General features: G+C 46.1%; 1 protein-coding gene across 1 annotated transcript in view; it reads right to left on the bottom strand.

The window, feature by feature from the left end:
- Positions 1 to 11,625, bottom strand: part of ERCC6 (ERCC excision repair 6, chromatin remodeling factor) — an 82,166-nt gene extending 70,541 nt beyond the window's left edge. The window contains exons 1-2 of the mRNA XM_030569100.1: positions 11,204 to 11,625; positions 1,954 to 2,074 (exon numbers count right to left, since the gene is read on the bottom strand). Of these exons, the coding sequence (XP_030424960.1) occupies positions 1,954 to 2,074; positions 11,204 to 11,625 (543 nt within the window). The remainder of the gene's footprint in view (positions 1 to 1,953; positions 2,075 to 11,203) is intronic.
- Positions 11,626 to 18,706: the final 7,081 nt, after the last annotated feature.

Below are 18,706 nucleotides of genomic sequence, written 5' to 3'. Positions count from 1 at the left end.
TACTTTCACATACACTTGCGTATGCATTTTTAAAACTTGGGTCCAGGATCCAGTGAAGAAAAGCCTCATATATAGCATATGAAATTCCACTCAGCATATATTTGAGCTCTGCTAATCCTTCACTTTCACATGTGCTAAATACAATTATAGAATTAAGTACAAATCTTCTCTCCAACACATTTGTTTTGAGATGTGCTGCCACAAAGAGACTGAAAGAACTCAAAAACTAGTCAATGTTCTTCATGTATCAGCGGGTATTATTACACCAAGTCAGCTCAAGAGAAGACAACTAATTTATCTGCAAAAAAAACTAACACCACAGTGCTTGTAAAAATATAAGAGTGAGGGAATTCAAAATTATGAGTCCTGTAACAATCGTAGCTCACCACCATTCACACTTCTTTCACAATCTATTATCCACTTTTATTGTCCTCATAAGTGTTATAATGTGGCAAAGTTACGATTCCTAAGGTGACCAAAAGGGCTATGGACTGTGTTATACAGGACGTCAGACTAGATAATCACAATAGTCCCTTCTGGGTTTGGAATCTATGATTTTCCTGATTTAAAAATAAACTGATCAAATTATTAAATAAACACACAAAGCAGTACGTTTTTATTACTTATAAACTTTGTTCTTTCTAAATCTTTTCCTCTCCCCCCAGAGGCGCATGATTTGAGGATCAAGTTTTAAATTTAGTAAAACTACCCTCAGTGAGCTGTTTGTTTCCTTAAGAGTGTCATTTGCTGAAAATTCTCCAGTGCACCTGTGTGCAGTTACAAAAGATACTTACACAAGCACTGACATCCCTGCTGTCATAATATCCATATTATAAAACACTTGCCACATGTCAGCACTAAGATATTAAGGAGATAATTTCACATCTTATCTGTTTATAAGGCAACTAAAATTTCTGTCTCACTATCAAAAAAAGTTTGGTTTTCACCTACTAAGGATTTTTTTTTTAACTACCCAAAAAGGCAAAGTATTATTAAAAACATTGAAATCGCATAAGTGACAACACAAATAGGGCGCAACTTGTAATTTAGGGCCTGAATCAGCAATCATAATACACACGCAACTTCACTCATTTGACTAGTCTCTTAAGATCAATAAGACGACTCATAAGTTGCTCAGGTTTTTCTATACAGTGATTTAGTCTAAGACAGCGGTTCTCAAACTGTGGGTCAGACCCCAAAGTGGGTCAGGATCCCATTTTAATGGGGTCACCGAGGCTGGCTTAGACTTGCTGGGGCCTGGGGCCAAAGCTGAAGCCCAAGGGCTTCAGCCCTAGGTGGCAGGGCTCAGGTCACAGGCCTCCAGCCTGGGGCTGAAGCTCTTGGTCTTTGGCTTTGGCCACCTAGTCTGGAGAGGTGGGGCTTTGGTTTAGACTCTTCCCTTCCAGGGAGACAGGGCTTTGGCAGCTCAGGCTTCGGTCCCCCATCCTGGGGTCCTGTAGTAATTTTTGTTGTCAGAAAGGGGTCATGGTACAATAAAGTTTGAGAACCTCTGGTCTAAGTCTTCAGCAGTTTTAGAAATGGCTAATAAAGGACATCTCATTCAAGTTAGCTATTAACCTGCAACTGGCTGTTCATTAATTCATTTTCAGATAACACGGACACAAGTGTGGTGAAAAAGTCACATAACATTGGTAACACTCTGAAACACCACCATGAGGCCCTGCAGGAATTTAATTACAATCATTTATCCAAACAAGCTCTAGAACTATTATTTTAGAGACTGATCCAAAGCCCAAGTCAATGGAACAACTCCCACTGACTTCAGAGAGATTTGATTAAGTTCTTATAACTTCTGGTAAAGAAAACCAAAAACTGTTAAAATGGTGAAGGAACTGCAAGTTTAGACTCTGACCCTTTATCAGGATCCTCAAGTGTGAAGCCTGACAGAGAATCAGCGCCTTAAGCAATCCAAAGTTAATTTTTTTCAGTCACCTTGTTATACTTCTGCCGTTTTACAGAGTCTAGTTTTCTGTTTATATCTTTGCTGTTGACAGCTTGAGGAGTAAGTTGCTCTATAATTGTATTGATCTGTTTCAGAGATGTCATACAGGACCTGAAAAATAAAAAGATGTTCATTTAGTATTCAGCTGTAATAATGAGAAGAGTGGATACATGACATTTTCAACTCAGATAGTTTAAACCTAAAAATTATAGCCAAGATTTTAACAAACAGAAGGCTAAAGTTGGATTTCTAAATAAATATGCTGATTTTCTTGGCCTTTGAATTTTACAAAGGCTAGTTTTTAAAATGTTAAACAATTCTGTTCAAATACAAACAACCTATTGCAGTATTTGGAACTCAATAAATTACAACTCTGCTAATGAACAACTACCAGGATGTAGAGCCCTGCAGTGGGACTGGGATCCCATGGGTCCTGCAGGACCTGGTGCCATAATAGCAGGAGTGGGATTAAAGAATAGTTCCGTGCGGGGCTCTACCAGGAAGTGAAACTGGCCAACCTACTTTTATTATCCAAGGTAGAGAAGCGCAAGAAATAAGTCTAAGTGGTGAAAGAGTTGGGTTTTTTTTTTTAAATCTGTTTTAATAATCTATAGTAAGAAATTACATTGATATGAGCATTTATTTTAAATCTTATTTTAACCTTAGTGTCCCTTTAATTTAACAGATAAAATTATTTTTGTATTGTGCTGTAAAATAATTTTAAGAAGGTACAGTACTACTGAACCTTTCATGCCTAGGCCATTCTATTTATTCAAATTCTTATGTATAACCTGCCACTGCCTCATGTAAAAGCCCGGACGGATAGTAACCAAAAAGTGTCACCATTTAATGACTGTTGCATGATCTGTCAAAATTGGGGGGGGGGGGAAGGTGTGCCTCATCAATAGAAACGACAGCACAAAGACTACTGTACTAAGTTTTACCTCTTATCTGTAGCAAATAACATTTTTTTGAATATAAGATACTGAGTTCTTCTGTTCTCCATTGTGTACAACAACAATACAATACATGATGTAACTGATACCTTTGGACCAACTGCAGAATGTGATAATACATTACCATTTAAATTAACAATCAGAAATGCCACGGAAAACATACCAGCCCAAACAAATAATGGTGGAGAGACTGGACTTTTAAACATATGTTAAAGAAGCAAGCTTCTCTCTCTACCTATCCCTATTTTCACACTTGTAACTTGCTGTATGACGAGTCTGCCAGCTAGCTCATTTACATAACAATGCAAGACCGAGTGATATTTTTAGATGCTGATATTAGGCCACACAGAAATCAAACCATCAGAGGCTGATGCAACAAATAGAAGTCTCTTTGGAATGTAATCAGAAATTATATGAACAAATGTGCACACAGATGAAGAACGAGTCTCACATTGTTCAAGCCCTACTAACTAAATAGCAAGGGGCCAGAAGAGTTTCTTTGAAGACACACACACAGTGGATAAATTCACATTTACTCTTGCAAAGTGGTCTCTGTTGAATGAAATGAGAGTTACAATGTGTTTTTAAAGGAGAATCAGAATTTGCTGTTACCATCCACAGTACATGCGGTATATGCATTGTGAAAAGCCATGCTTTTTCCATCACATTTTCTGCTATTACTTAGGTTTGAGGTGGAACGAACTAGTGAAAACATCTTCATGGATGTCTACTCCAACTAAATGTGCCCTCCTCTGTCCACCCTTATGTGGGGGTCCTGTATCGGCCTCTGTCACATTTGCAAGTTCTAATGGTAGAATAAATATATCACAGCTTTGCATCTCAAAAGCACTATGTAAATATGAAATAGTCACAACCTTTGTGATTGTGAGATGAACATCTGGAAATGAGGATAATGGCTAAGCACAGTGTAGTCTTTCCTGTTCTCAGAACCAACACATCTTCAACCACATCTCCCTTTCCCTTCAACTCCAAAGTCATCAAGAAAGCAGTTAAAAATCATTGCTTTGAATTTGTTTCCTCCAAACCCACCCCCACTCCCTTCTTATTTATTATTTTGGAGAAGTTATATGTTATACAGTTATATGTGTTACATTATTCAGCAGACAGCATGATCACAGTGATCCCTTTTGATCTTGCAACATATTACTCTAATTTAGATTTCACCCTCCACTGAGTTATCACCTATTCCTCACCAAGTCTCAGGGCTTTTACTCCATCCTCACTCTCACTGACTTCTCTGCTCTTTTTAAATACTTTAGATCATGTCTTCCCTTCTCATCATGTTGCCCTTCTATTGATTTTGCAACTGTCCCTTCCCCAAGTTCTCTTTCTACTTTTTCGGCCACTCCACTTTTTCCTGCTTCCCTCTCCGATTTCTGGAGTCCTACAGTACTATAACCTTGGCCACTTCCGCTTCTCCTTCTACGCCTTTTTCTTTGTGTTATCTCATCTGATCAAATAGCTTCAACTACTTTAGCTCTGACATCAATGCTGACAACTCAAACATATGCCTCTTACTCCTGACTTGTCTGAAGCCATCCAGTCACTCACTTCATCCTCTTTCTTTGACATCTCCTCCTGGATATCACTTTTGACTTAAAAACTTAAATGGTCACAACTGAACTTTGTCTTTTTTTCCACTCCCTCTCTTCCCTCTTCAGTCCCTCTCTTCTGTTATTGTTGAACAAAGGGTGGATTTGATTTAAATCAATAGTCAGGAAGACTCGATTTAATCACAGTTTTCTACATAAAAGTGCATTCTTGTTGGCTGTTATAATCTTAATACATATTCTTCACAACTCAGAGATAGATGTAGGTTTCCTTTTTAGAAGGTACACATTATACATTTTTAAACAGTGATTTATTTTGAAAAACTTTTCAGAGTAGTTTTACAGCTATATCAGAAAATGAATGATTGTTTAGTTATTTCGTTTACCAAAGGTAATTGAAGCAGATATTTATGAAGTCATTGGGAGGTGAACTATCTCCAATTCAACAGATTAATCATTAATATTTGGAGGATTTTCTTGCCATGCTGTATTAAGAGGAGAACATCACTAGACAGACATTTAAATTGTTTTATTTAACTAAAACAACAATGTTAAGTGTTCTGGATTTTTTTCTTCAACAGCAAACATATAATATTTTAACAAAACAAACATATGTCCCTGGCTTCTCACATTTATCTCCAGACCTCTTCTCCTCATCCACATCTATTCCACCCCCAACAATCTTCTATTCATTGAATTTTTTGAAATTTGCATTTTTAGAGGGAGGTAAGGGATTGACTCTGTGTACACAAATTTGCAGAGGGACAATAGAGCTGAGGTCTGTTATTTCTCACTTCTATTATTTATGTATTTATTTTAAAACATTTTTGCTGTTAACAAGCACTTAACTGCTGGAGACACAAATCCACAGTTTGAGAACTGGAAAACTAAGCATCTCTGATGGTATCTTCTAAACCAGGGGTAGGAAAGCTTTCTGGGCCGAGGGCCACATCTGGGTGGGGAAATTGTATGCAGGGCTGGGGTGCAAGAGGGAGTGTGGGAGGGGATGGGTGTGCAGGAAGGGGCTCAGGGCAAGGGACTGGGGCAGAGGAGGGGTGCGGGATGTATGAGGGGGCTCAGGGAAGGGGGTTGGAGTGCAGGAGTGGTGCAGACTGCAGGAGGGGTATCAGGGAAGGGGGTTGGGGTGCAGGGTGCAGCAGGGGGCTCAGGGCAGGGGGTTGGGGTGAACAAGGGGTGCGGGGTGTCGTAGGGGGCTCAGGGTAGGGAGCTGGAGTGCAAGAGCAGTGCACGGTGCAGGCAAGGGGCTTAGGGCAGGGAGTTGGGGGGCAGGGTGCTGGAGGGGTTCTGGCTCCGGGGTGGCAGTGGTGCGCACTGGGGCCAAGGCAGGCTCCCTGCACACCTGCCCAGTCCCCGCGCCGCTCCAGGAAGAGCTGCAGCCCCTGGGAGAGGGGGAGCGAAGGGCTCTGTGTGCACTGCCCTTGCTGCACCTCCAGGTACCTCCCCCAAAGCTCCCATTGGCTGCAGTTCCCTGTTCCCGGGCAATAGGAGCTGTGGGGGGTGGCGTCCGGAGGCAAGGGCTCGGGGGCCGCAGGGACGTTGGGCCAGCCGCTGCTGAGAGTGGCGCAAGGCCAGCGGGGCCACGGGGTGGGGGGCAGCAATCCTGTGGGATGGATCCAAAGCCCTGACGGGCCGGATCCGGCCCACGGGCCACAGTTTGCCCACTCCTGTTCTAGACTGAGAACTGAGTCCCATTGGGTAGATAGAAAGATTAACCTAAATAATCTATACAGAAGCCCCTGGAACCTGATAAGATTGGATCCCTAACCCAAGAACTATTGGAACTCATCTACAAAACTTTTCTTAAACATTGCATGAATATATTGTCTTATACTACAGAATTAGAATTTATAATCCCTATTACATTATAGCTCAAAGATATTTCATCATGGATCTTAATTAAACCTATCTTTAGCTAGTTTTTCCCCTCAAAAAGCATTTTATTTAAATTGAATTTTTTTGATCAAAAAAATTGGATTTTTTTAAAAAAAATCATTGATTTTTATCCACCCTGGTTGAACACACCATCACACACACTATAACTAAGGCCTGTAACCCGCATATCATCTTTGACTCTTTCCTATACACAGTCCCATATATCTGCTAGGCCAGGGGTAGGCAACCTATGTCACGCATGCCAAAGGAAGTACACGAGCTGATTTTCAGTGGCACTCACACTGCCTGGGTCCTGGCCACTGGTCTGGTGGGCTCTGCATTTTAATTTAATTTAAAATGAAGCTTCTTAAACATTTTAAAAACTTTATTTACTTTATATACAACAATAGTTTTGCTATATATTATAGACTTATAGAAAGAGACCTTCTACAAAACGTTAAAATGTATTACTGGCATGCAAAACCTTAAATTAGAGTGAATAAATGAAGACTTGCACACCACTTCTGAAAGGTTGCCGACCCCTGCACTCCATCTCAGGAAATATCTAAATTTCAAATAGGCCATCTCCAAATCTTGCTGCTGCTTCCTTCGTAACATCTCTTAAATTCCCCTTTTTTCTCTGTCTACACAACTAGATCTCTCCTAGAGGCCCTGGTCACCTCCCACCTTGTTTACAAGAACCCATCCTATCTGACTTCCCTGATATCTGCATCACCCTCTTCTAGTCCATGCACAAATGCAGCTACTAAGATTATCCTTGGGTTCTGTCATTCTGATTGTTATCTCACTATTTGAATCTTTCATTCACTCCCCTCCACTACCACACCAAGTTTAACATTTATTTTTTTGAGTTTCCAGGACCCTGACCAACTCTATCTCTCTCTGGGCTTGTCTACATCAGAAAGTTGCAGCGCTGGTGAGGGAGTTACAGCGCTGCAACTTTGAAGGTGTACACATCTGCAGGGCATCACCAGCGCTGCAACTCCCTGTTTGCAGCGCTGGCCGTACTCCCGTTTTGTCTCGGGTGTAGAGGATCCAGCGCTGGTGATCCAGCGCTGGTAATCCAATGTAAACACTTACCAGCGCTTTTCTTGACCTCCGTGGAAGGAGGAAGCCTCTGGTAATCAAGCTGGTCTCCTTCCCTGCGGTTTGCTGGGTGGCTCCGGGAACGCGAGAGCAAACCGCGGCGAAGCGGGTCTCCTTTCCCGGTTTGCTCTCTAGTTCCCGGAGCCCCGAGCAAGCAGGTCTCCTTCCCTGCGGTTTGCAGGGTGGCTCCGGGAACGCGAGAGCAAACCGCGGCGAAGCGGGTCTCCTTTCCCGGTTTGCTCTCTAGTTCCCGGAGCCCCGAGCAAGCAGGTCTCCTTCCCTGCGGTTTGCAGGGTGGCCCCGGGAACGCGAGAGCAAACCGCGGCGATGCGGGTCTCCTTTCCCGGTTTGCTCTCTAGTTCCCGGAGCCCCGAGCAAGCAGGTCTCCTTCCCTGCGGTTTGCAGGGTGGCTCCGGGAACGCGAGAGCAAACCGTGGCGAAGCGGGTCTCCTTTCCCGGTTTGCTCTCTAGTTCCCGGAGCCCCGAGCAAGCAGGTCTCCTTCCCTGCGGTTTGCAGGGTGGCCCCGGGAACGCGAGAGCAAACCGCGGCGATGCGGGTCTCCTTTCCCGGTTTGCTCTCTAGTTCCCGGAGCCCCGAGCAAGCAGGTCTCCTTCCCTGCGGTTTGCTGGGTGGCCACGGGAACGCGAGAGCAAACCGCGGCGAAGCGCGTCTCCTTTCCCGGTTTGCTCTCTAGTTCCCGGAGCCCCGAGCAAGCAGGTCTCCTTCCCTGCGGTTTGCTGGGTGGCTCCGGGAACGCGAGAGCAAACCGCGGCGAAGCGGGTCTCCTTTCCCGGTTTGCTCTCTAGTTCCCGGAGCCCCGAGCAAGCAGGTCTCCTTCCCTGCGGTTTGCTGGGTGGCTCCGGGAACGCGAGAGCAAACCGCGGCGAAGCGGGTCTCCTTTCCCGGTTTGCTCTCTAGTTCCCGGAGCCCCGAGCAAGCAGGTCTCCTTCCCTGCGGTTTGCTGGGTGGCTCCGGGAACGCGAGAGCAAACCGCGGCGAAGCTGGTCTCCTTTCCCGGTTTGCTCTCGCGTTCCCGGAACCCCCCTTGAAGCCGCCCAACAGCGCTGCAGTGTGGCCACATCTAACACCACTTGCAGCGCTGGTTGCTGTAAGTGTGGCCACTCTGCAGCGCTGGCCCTATACAGCTGTACTAATACAGCTGTAACAACCAGCGCTGCAAAATTTTAGATGTAGACATGGCCTCTGCTTACATGCATCTCTTCTCTCATTGTCCCTGACCCTTCCAGTCTGTCAGTGATACCAGACTTCATGTCCCATTTGCTTACTTTCTCCACAACCATCACCAACTGTCTTGCAAGCTGCTTAATACACGTAAAACACTCTTTGTTAACTAGTCTGAAAAGACTACTCATCTTCCCTCATTTAAATCCCTCTTAAAGACCATTTCTTCTGTGACATGCACATGCAACAAAGAAAAAATAGTGGATCCCAAACTGAATGCGACATCAGTGTGATGCAACTGCAAAAAGGCTAATATTTTGGGGTGTTACTGGAGATGGTTACGGGAGAGGGTTACTGTCCTGCTCTATTCAGTATTAGTGAGGCCTCAGCTGGAGTAGTACTGTGTTCAGTTTTGGGCACCACCACACTTTAAGAAACATGGACATACTGGAGAGAGTCTTGAGAAGAGCAATAAAAATGATAAAAGGTTTAAAAAACCTGACCTATCAGGAATGGGTAAAAAAAGTGGGCATGTTTAATCTTAAGAAAAGAAGACTGAGGGCGGGACCTGGTACAGTCTTCAAATATGTTAAGGACTGTTATAAAGACAATGATCAGTGGTTCTCCAGGTCCACTGAAGGTAAAACACGAAGTAATAGGCTTAATCTGCAGCAAGGAAGATTATAGTTAGATATTGGGAAAAACTTTCTAACTATGAGGAAAGTTAAGCACTGGAATAGGCTTCCAAGGGAGGTTGTGGAATCCCCATCACTGGAATTTTTAAGAACAGATTAAGCAAACACCTCTCAGGGGTGGTATTGGTATACTAGGTCCTGCCACAGCACAGGGGGCTGGACCAGATGACCTAAAGAATTCCTTCCAGCCCTACATTTCTATGAAAAGTTTACTCCCCACGCTGTGCACCAGCCTTGAAAGAGTAAATGCATTATCTTATTGATTTTGCCCCACTCTTCCTGTGTCAACCCCCTTGTACCCACTACCACCTTTTGCTCCATCACTGAAAGATTAGGGCCTAATTTCAGACAACTCTTACGCATCCTGTTAACTTAATGTATGAATAGATTCACTGATGTCAAAAGGATTAGTCAGGTGCATAAAGTTTTCTAAGCTCTTTGAGAGCTGTCTTATACGTATTGTGACACACTGTAAAGAAATAATTCTCGGGCACTGTAAAACAACAATAACGCAAAAATAGAGAAACTAAAGAATGAAGAGGTTAAATGAGATGTCCAAGATCACACAGTAAGTCAATGGTTGAGTTGGACACTGTGAAGCAGAGCTAGGATTAAAGTGCAGGAGTTCATGCCTCTTAGGGTATGTCTACACTGACATGCATCTGACAAAGTGGGTAATCACCCAAGAAAGCTCATGCTCCAATACATATGTTAGTCTATAAGGTGCCACAGGACTCTCTGCTGCTTCTACACTACAGATCTTACAGCGGCACAGCTGTACCATTGTAGCTGAATGGCTGTAAGGTTTCCTGTGTAGAGCTCTATACTGACGGGAAAGATCTCTTCTGCATAATTAAACCATCCCCAAAGACTGGCAGTAGCTACACTGGCAGGAGAATATCTCCTGCCAACAAAGCGCTGTCCACTACAGCACTTTTGTTGATTAAACTTATGTTGGTCAGGGTTTGTTTTTTTCCCCACACCTCTGACTGACAAAAAAGTTTGACCAACAAAAGTGCTAATGTATACAAAGCTTTAGTCCCATTCCTCTAGACCAGTGGTTCTCAAAGCTGGTCCGCTGCTTGTTCAGGGAAAGCCCCTGGAGGGCCAGGCCAGTTTGTTTACCTATCGCGTCTGCAGGTCTGGCTGGTCCAGGCCAATAGGGGCTGCGGGAAGGGCAGCCAGCACATCCCTCAGCCCATGTCACTTCCTGCAGCCCCCACTGGCCGGGAGCTGCGATCAGCTGAACCTGCGGATGAGGCAGGTAAACTAACTGGCCCGGCCCGCCAGGGGCTTTCCCTGAACAAGTGGCATCCCGGCTTTGAGAACCACTGCTCTAGGCCTTAGTGATTATATACTTTAGCTTTTGGTTTTTACAGGGCGGATTTCCTGAATATTGTTACAAGAGCTTGTGACAAGATGCTTTGTTCTGTGATCCACCAGTTATGGGATCATACAGACCATATGAAGCATATAACATGGTGCTGTTTTTACAGGGTCACTTCTCCAAGCATAACTCCACTTAGATTTACACCTTGCAATACACTGCATGGGACAATTGTACACTGGCTGGTCAGAAGAGGGATAAGATACTTGGCGGGAGGCAGCATGGGCTAGTGGACAAGACACCAGATTCAAAATCAGGAAACCAGGGTTCTATTCCTTTATTCTGCCACTGATTAGATAGATGACCTCAGGAAATAAGGATTCAACTAATCAACTGTTTTGATATCTTATGGGGAAGTGAGTGATACATAATCATTTCCATCTCTTACTTCTATGATTCAACAAACTTTTATTACTGGATACCACGTGTTTAAAAGTAGTAACCTTACCTTAAATCGTCCAGCATCGACTGGTATTCTGCCTCTGCATTGGCTAATTTTGACGCCTTGTTGGCGTCACTGATTGCATTGTCTACCTGCTGGAGGACTCCTTGCTCCAGCACATCCTGGTCGTACACGTCAACCCCCAGACCTTTCAGCTCAGCAATCTGGGCACTGGGCGCCACGGACTGGATCTGCTGCCTGTCAATGTGTAACAGCGGCTGTCCCGTCCGGGGCGGCTCCCGCGAAGGAATCCCGAAGGAGCCGCAGGGGCCATCCTCGGAGGCCGCAGCTCCAGGCCTGCCCTCCGGATCGCTGTCACACGGGCCTGTCCCCGCTTCCTCAGCGCTGCTCGGACCCGGACCGCTGGCACCGGCCCCAGGGCCCCGCTCGTGGGACCCGCCCGGCGGGCGGGCTGTCTCCGTGGGCATCCCCGGCTCGAGCCCGGCCCCGCGGTGCGATGGGCCCAGGCGGGCGGACCGGAGCCGAGCGGGAGCCGAGCTCTCGCAGGCAGGGCGCCAGGGCAGGGCAGGCTGGGGAGCCGCGCGCCGAGTCCGGGGAATCCGCCCCCGTCAGCTCCGCCGGCCCCGGGCGCCGAGACTCTCTCACCTCAGCGCGAGCAACTCGCCGCGACCGGGCTCACACTGCGCATGTGGCGCATGCGTAGAAACAACAGTTCCTCGGCACGCACCCGGCGCATAGAGAATGCGCAGGGCGCCACTAACTTGTCCTCCTCGCGTGAGCAGGAGACAAGAGCGCATGCGCCACCTACCCTTGGCTGTCTTGGAGACAGGGGTAGGGCTGCGCATGCGCCTTCCCCTGTCTCCCTGTAAATCCCTAATAGGATGATGTGCTGCGTGACACGTTTTCGCTTTGGGCGTTTGGTCCTTCGTCCACCGCCACAGGTAGCCCAGCATGGACAGCTGGGCGGAAGGTGGATTTTCCGTCCCAGGGAAAATGTTGAGATTTTCAACTAAAATTAATGGGGGATCAGAACGAAAGAGCCAAAATTAAAAAAACAAACAAAAAGTATGAGAGGAAATTCCCCTCCAAAAATGAATAGCAGGGCAGTGGAAATGTTTTCTTTCCATTTCAATCCTTTCAAACAGTTTTACATATAAACATCTTTTAGATAAACACCTTGAATGGCTCCTTTTGGGGCCTCCCAGAGTGCTCCAAGTGTTTTATATGTTGCTGCCGCTCGAGAGGACACCTGCCGACTGTACAAACAGAGCAGGCTGCAGGAGGGGAGGAAATTGTAGACCAAGAAACCTAGGGCAAAAGCCTGCTCTTGCAAAAAGTGCCACAGGGTCTCTGTTGGCCACTTGGAGCAGTGACAGAATTGCTTCTAAGGGTTATTTGAGACAGAGGCACCATGCATGGAACTCAGCAGTTTGGGTCTACACTAGAAAGTTAGATCGGCTTACCTACAACTATCAGCACTATGAAAAAACTGTTATGCCCTGTGCAGTGTAATTAAACTGACCTCCACCCTGGTGTAGACACTGCATGGCCAACAGAAGGATTCTTCCATTGACCTAGCTACTGCCTCTTAGGGAGGTGGATTTACTACAGCGACAGAAGACCCCCTTCCATCACTGTAGAAAGTGTGCATGCTACAGTGGCGCAGCTGCTGCTGTGCCACTGTAGCATTCCTAGTATAGAGGTACCCTCAGTGTATCTATTTCAGAAAGATAAAGGGTTGAGGAGGACTTCATAATAGCCTAGGACTTGGCAAATCTGTTTCAGCTCCCACCTCTGCTACAGACTCCCTGTGTGACCTAGGGCAAATCCCTTAGTCTGACTGTGCCCCTATTCCCCACCTGTACAATGGAATAATAGTGCTGACCTACTGCAGGGATGTTGTGAGGATAAATAAAGTAAAGATTGGGAGTTTCTCAGATACTACAGTGATGAGGCCATCTTAGATAGATGGTTTTGAACCTTTGACTCTAGAGAGTTTGTGTATTTCAAGCCAGCTTAGACTGTAGAGTTGTTCTCTTGTAGAACAGATTTTTCTCTGCCATGCTGCATGTGGTTTTGTAGAGGAAAACGTGTGCGTGTTTTGAGACTAGCTGCCGATTTTAAAAAATAGGTTGTTTTAAACCATTTTATTGATCAGTGAGGATAATGGAAAATAAAGTAAATATAACAAGGTAACAATATCTCATCTATTCCCAGGCCCCTGACGCGGCGGGGGGGAGGGAGAGGACAAAAGGGGCAATTGCCCAGGAGCCTGGACGACTTAAAAGGGCCTGGGGCAGCCCTTGGCTGTCACTGCCAGCAGCGCAGCGGGGCTAAGGCAGGCTTCCTACTTGTCCTCACTCTGCTGCTGCGCACCACGTCCCTACAGCACTGGGGAGGGGATCTCCGCACACCGGCCGCACCCCGAGCGCTGACTACACAGCTCCCATTGGCCAGGAACTGCAGCCAATAGGAGCTGCAGGGGTGGTGCCTGCGGGCAGTGGCACGTGGAGACCTCATGGGTCCCCACCAAGGAGCTGCTGCCAGGGGGGTATATCAGTCGCTTTAGAGAGCCACCCGAGGTAAATGCTGACCTTCTGACTCCCTCCTACACCCCAACCCCCCTGCCCCAGTGTAGAGTCCGCACCCAAACCAGGGTCACCCGGGGGGGGGGAATGGGGCATTTTTCCTGGGCCCTGCAGGGGCCACCATGAGAGTTTTTCGGGACCCCTGGAGCAGGGTCCTTCACTCGTTCCGGGGGCCCCAGAAAACTCTCCTGGGGCCCGGGCCCCCGGAGCATCTTCCACAGCAATTCAGCGGCAGGGGGTCCTTCAGCCCCGGGACCCGTCACCAAAGTGCCGGGTCTTCGGCAGCAATTCGGCGGCAGGGGCACCCCGCCGCTGAAGACCCTAGGCCCCCTAAATCCTCTGGGAAGCCCTGACCCATACTGTCTCCTAGAGCCTGCACTCTGTACCCCCTCCCGCACCCAAACATCCTCCCAGAGCCCATACCCCGCAACCACTCTCGCACCCCAAACCCCTGCCCCAACCTGGTAAAAGTGAGTGAGGGTGGGGGAGAGCCAGCAACCGAGGGAGGGGGGATGGAGTGAGCAGGGGACAGGGTCTTGGAAAAGAGACGGGACAGAGGCATGGACTCAGGGAAGGGGGAGGACAGGGGTCGGGGCAAAGGTATTTGGGTTTGCGCAATTAGACAGTGGGCAACCCCACTAGGTGAGCATATGGAAGCCCTGACCTGCTAGCAGCTCTCTGGTCACCAGCCAGCGCAAGCGCAGCATCGCTGAAACGTCAGGCAGATCACGTTCACGTGGGCACAGCTTGTGCATGCATAGGGGCCCACTGACTGTTCTGCCCTGGGGCCTGGAATTGCTGTCAGTGGGCCTGCCTGTTCCACAGTTTGCTTCAGTGAAGTGCCACAGACACAGGAAGAAATTATCTCTGATAATAAGGACACATTTATAGTGCACACTTTATCCCAAATCACTTTACTGATTGGACAGGCTGCATACAGAACATTTTGTTCACTATTAGAGAGATGTGTGGTAGGTGGATAGCAGAATTTAAGCAATTAACTTGTTTGCATATGGCTACTAATCCTCTGTCTTACTATTCATGCTAGCCAAGGATAACGTCTTTCATCTTCATGCCTCTCACCCTGTCTCCACTAATGGAGTTCTAACAGGGCGATCAGCTGTCAAACCCTTCTCCACTTGATTCTATTCGAGAGCTGCTTCTTTCTGCTCCCCCCAGCTTTCATGCAGATGTGAAGCTATGTATGCCCCACTCTTGCAGCCCCCAGCTCAGCCTTGGAAATATACAGATTGCAACAATCTCTCCAGTGCAATTTACCTGACAGCCCTTTTCAGTGTTGTCTCTATGGCACGACCACAGAGCCCACGGGGCTGCAGTTAACAAGAGAGTAGTTTAAGTGAGCGCTAGTGATGCCCCAAGCATTTAAAACATTGGTGTGATTCTTTTCCCTAATCTATAGTATTTCTCACATGCCCACTACTGTGATCTTTCTGTACCAGACATATTATTAAGAGTTTCAGTGCATTTGTTCATCAAGGACCAGCAGCTGTTACATAGAGATATTTTTATCTTCTCCCATCTCCTCCTCATAGTCACCTGGCCATGAGAAATGATACTGAGTTTTCTTTAACTCTCATTAGGGGAAGGCTTTTGTGACTAGCTCTGAAAATGATGAGGATTGAGCTTATTCTGATCAACAACTAATAGTGCAGAGAACACTCCCTCCCACCAGCTCCCAGAAGTCTCAAGACAGCCTGGCTTCTAGCCCTTTAAGGCCATAAATACACCTCTATCCCGATATAACGCCACCCGATATAACATGAATTTGGATATAACATGGTAAAGCCGTGCTCGGGGGAGGAACTGGGAGGAGCGTGCACTCCGGTGGATCAAAGCAAGTTAGCTATAACATGGTTTCACCTATAACACAGTAAGATTTTTTGGCTCTTGAAGACAGCATTATATCGAGGTAGAGGTGTATTAGCAACTTGACATATATCCAAAATTCGCTGAGGTACCAGGGCAGGGTGTATAGCATCTGTGTGATGTACACTTGCCTGTCTTTCTTGCTCAGAAGATCGGCTACTAATGCAAATATCTTTGCTCACTGGCTAGGATGAAGGTGCTTACTTTTAACCTATGTTGCCATCTTCTAAGTACAAGGAATGAAGCTTTTTAATAATTGCTACAACAAATCTAAAGGGTGCAGCACACAGCCTTTGTACAGAGTGAGAAAAAGCATGACCAGGGAGCGTTTAAAGACAGAGCAACATGAAGCTGTTGTCAAAGCTAAACTACTGCACAGAGAGGCAGTCTCTGTGTTCCAGATGCTGATTAATGAGAAGCAATCTATAAGCAACAACTATCCTGGAAAAAACATACAGAGCTTTATATGAGTTGCTAAAAGAGGAGTTTTTACATGAAAAGTTCCTTCTTTCCCAAGCTTGAGAAGAAAATGAGTTAAAGGAGGGCTACCATTGGAAAAATGGTCAGATGTCAGTCCAACAGTAAGGGGCCATGGCCCCACATTAAATATTAAATATTATTACTACTAAGGCAGGCGGCAATTGCTGTAGCTCCACTGAAGAGTATTATAGATAGATTACAAAAAAAAAAAAAGACCCCTGCCACACAAAGCTTGTTCACAGGTGAGCCATTTGCAGTACAAAACCCCCAGCCTTATCCAGGGGTGAATTTACAACATCATTATCCTCAGCAGGGTTAAAACATGGTTCTGTCTTGTAAATAGTTGGGACCTAATCATCATTTAAACATGCTTCCATTGCATGCCACAATCGCGGACTGCACATTTCAGAGACAGTAGAAATACCGTTAGTTATTGTCTATGATGTACAAGAGAATCAGTTTGAAGCTGCATCCGCAGTGTGGCTGTTTTCACAGGATAGGCTGATATCCTTCACACACACACACCACCCCCAGATCTAAAGAAGTAGAGGCATTAGCACCAAATTCTGCTCTCAGTGACCATCATAGGGTGGCTGGCCCCATTAAGGGGAAATGGGGCCTAAGCCCACTTGTGACAAGATCCACTCACCTCCCCAGGTGGGTAATAAGTAATGAGACCATGTGATTAATTCACACCAGGTAGCCAGGGCAGAGATAAGGGAGGAAAGGACAGGGCTAGGGGTGTCACATAGGACAGAAGTCTGAGAAGATACAACTGTGCTGAGGAAGCAACTGCAGATGTGTGCTGTAAGGAGCAAGACTAACTCCTGCAGTAAGGAAGGGACCTGAGCCCAGCGGTGGGAGGGGAACTGAGAAGAGAGGACAGTAGGTGAACTCCGAAGGGAAGAGAAATCTTCAGGAAGGAGTGGCTGTGCCCAGCTTGGCAGTGGGGTGGAAAATATATTGCTTGTGTTCTGTTTCTGAAAGACTCTGGATAAGTTTTGATTAACTAGACCCCAGCAAGGGGACTGTTTCAAGTATTTGGACTGTGTGAGCTGCTTTTAAGGGGCTCTGAGCAGAAGAGGAAACTGAGGCAGGTGCTGCAGACATCCCCAGGCTGTGAGGAGATGCTTGGGAGATGGCTGACCCTGTTACAGTGGCATTCATGCAATTTCTTTGGAGCCAGTGGTGGTATTACATGGGTGTAACTATCAGTATTCTATTGCTGGAGGATAGAAAGTGAAAGTAAATACAGTGTCCCCTTTCTTCACTGTCGGTACCTTTATGGCTAGTTGGCAAGGCTGCCTACAGTGTGTTTAGTTTATTAAATCAGAAAAAAATTAATTCTCTGGACAGGGTGGATTTTGTTTGTGTCTTTTATTGTTGTCTTTTCAATGTAGCTGAAGTGCTCTCCCCGTGGCTTGCCCAAATCTGTGAGCATTTAAGATGACATTTCATCCTTGCTGGAGATGACCCAGGCAGCTTTTGAGAGAGTAATTATGCTCTTTGATCTGAACTAATCATACTGGGAAATTAATTCTGGAGGCTTCCTCCCATTCCCTCTTCCATGTGGGATTACTGGCAGAGTGTCTAAAGCAACTGCTTGGAGCTCAGCTGTGCGTTCTGGATGGCTGTGGAGGCACTGCAAAAACAAAGGTCTAGGAGGAAGCTCAAATAAGATAACAACTTGGAAAGGAAACAACTGGATGCTTTACCTTTGAAATCCTTAATGCAAAGGCTGATACTTGACTTCCCTGTCAGTGACAAGACTGAAAGGGACAGCAGCCTCTCTTTTCTGTTTTGTACAATAAAATATTGTCCTTAAAACTGAGACCGAGGATAAGGCATGAGGGGCAAAGAAGAGGTATTTTCCACTCCTGGGCTCACACCTCTAGCAACGTGACTTATTTCAAGCATGTGTGCCATTGGCTGGTGGTGTTTTGGAAGTGGGTGAGAGGTATTAGCTGTGGCCTGGTTGTGCCAATGTGTTTACATTAAGCCAAATCCTGAATTCCTTCCTTGGTTTTTACTGAGACCCAATCCCCACTAAGTTTTATAGGAATTTTGATAGAGTAAAGGCCAAATGAGGACTTCAGGACTTGGTCTATTACTAGGAATCTGTCTCTATGGGTTGAGTCCTGCAGCTTTTCTGCACCTGAGTTTCCACTGATTCCAAAGGGGTCCCATCCATGAATTCTATGGAATCATGCCCTAAGAAAATGGCCCCCTTTTCTACTACACTTCTGAAATGAGCAAGCCGGAGACTCCCCACATGTGTTGAGCTGGCTCTGAGATAGTAACAATCCTCTGCATAAGGAACAGTTATTTATATAGCACTCTCAGTGGATGCAGCACTTTACTAAATATCTAAAGACATTCCTTGCCCTAAAGAGCTTGGGCAAATATTTTCATTTATTCATCGTTTAAAGCCATAAGGAACCATAAGATCATCTAGTCTGACCTCCTGCATAGCACAGGCTAGAGAATTTGTGAGTTCCTGCATTATCTTGTGGTTGAGCTATAGCCTATCTTTTTAGGAAGAGCTCTCATTTTGACTTAAAGATCTCAAGTGATGGAGAACCCACCACTTCCC

The sequence above is a fragment of the Gopherus evgoodei genome, chromosome 7 (genome assembly GCF_007399415.2).
Source record: "Gopherus evgoodei ecotype Sinaloan lineage chromosome 7, rGopEvg1_v1.p, whole genome shotgun sequence".
Lineage (NCBI taxonomy): Eukaryota > Metazoa > Chordata > Testudines > Testudinidae > Gopherus > Gopherus evgoodei.
This window is presented reverse-complemented; position numbering and strand designations above follow the sequence as displayed.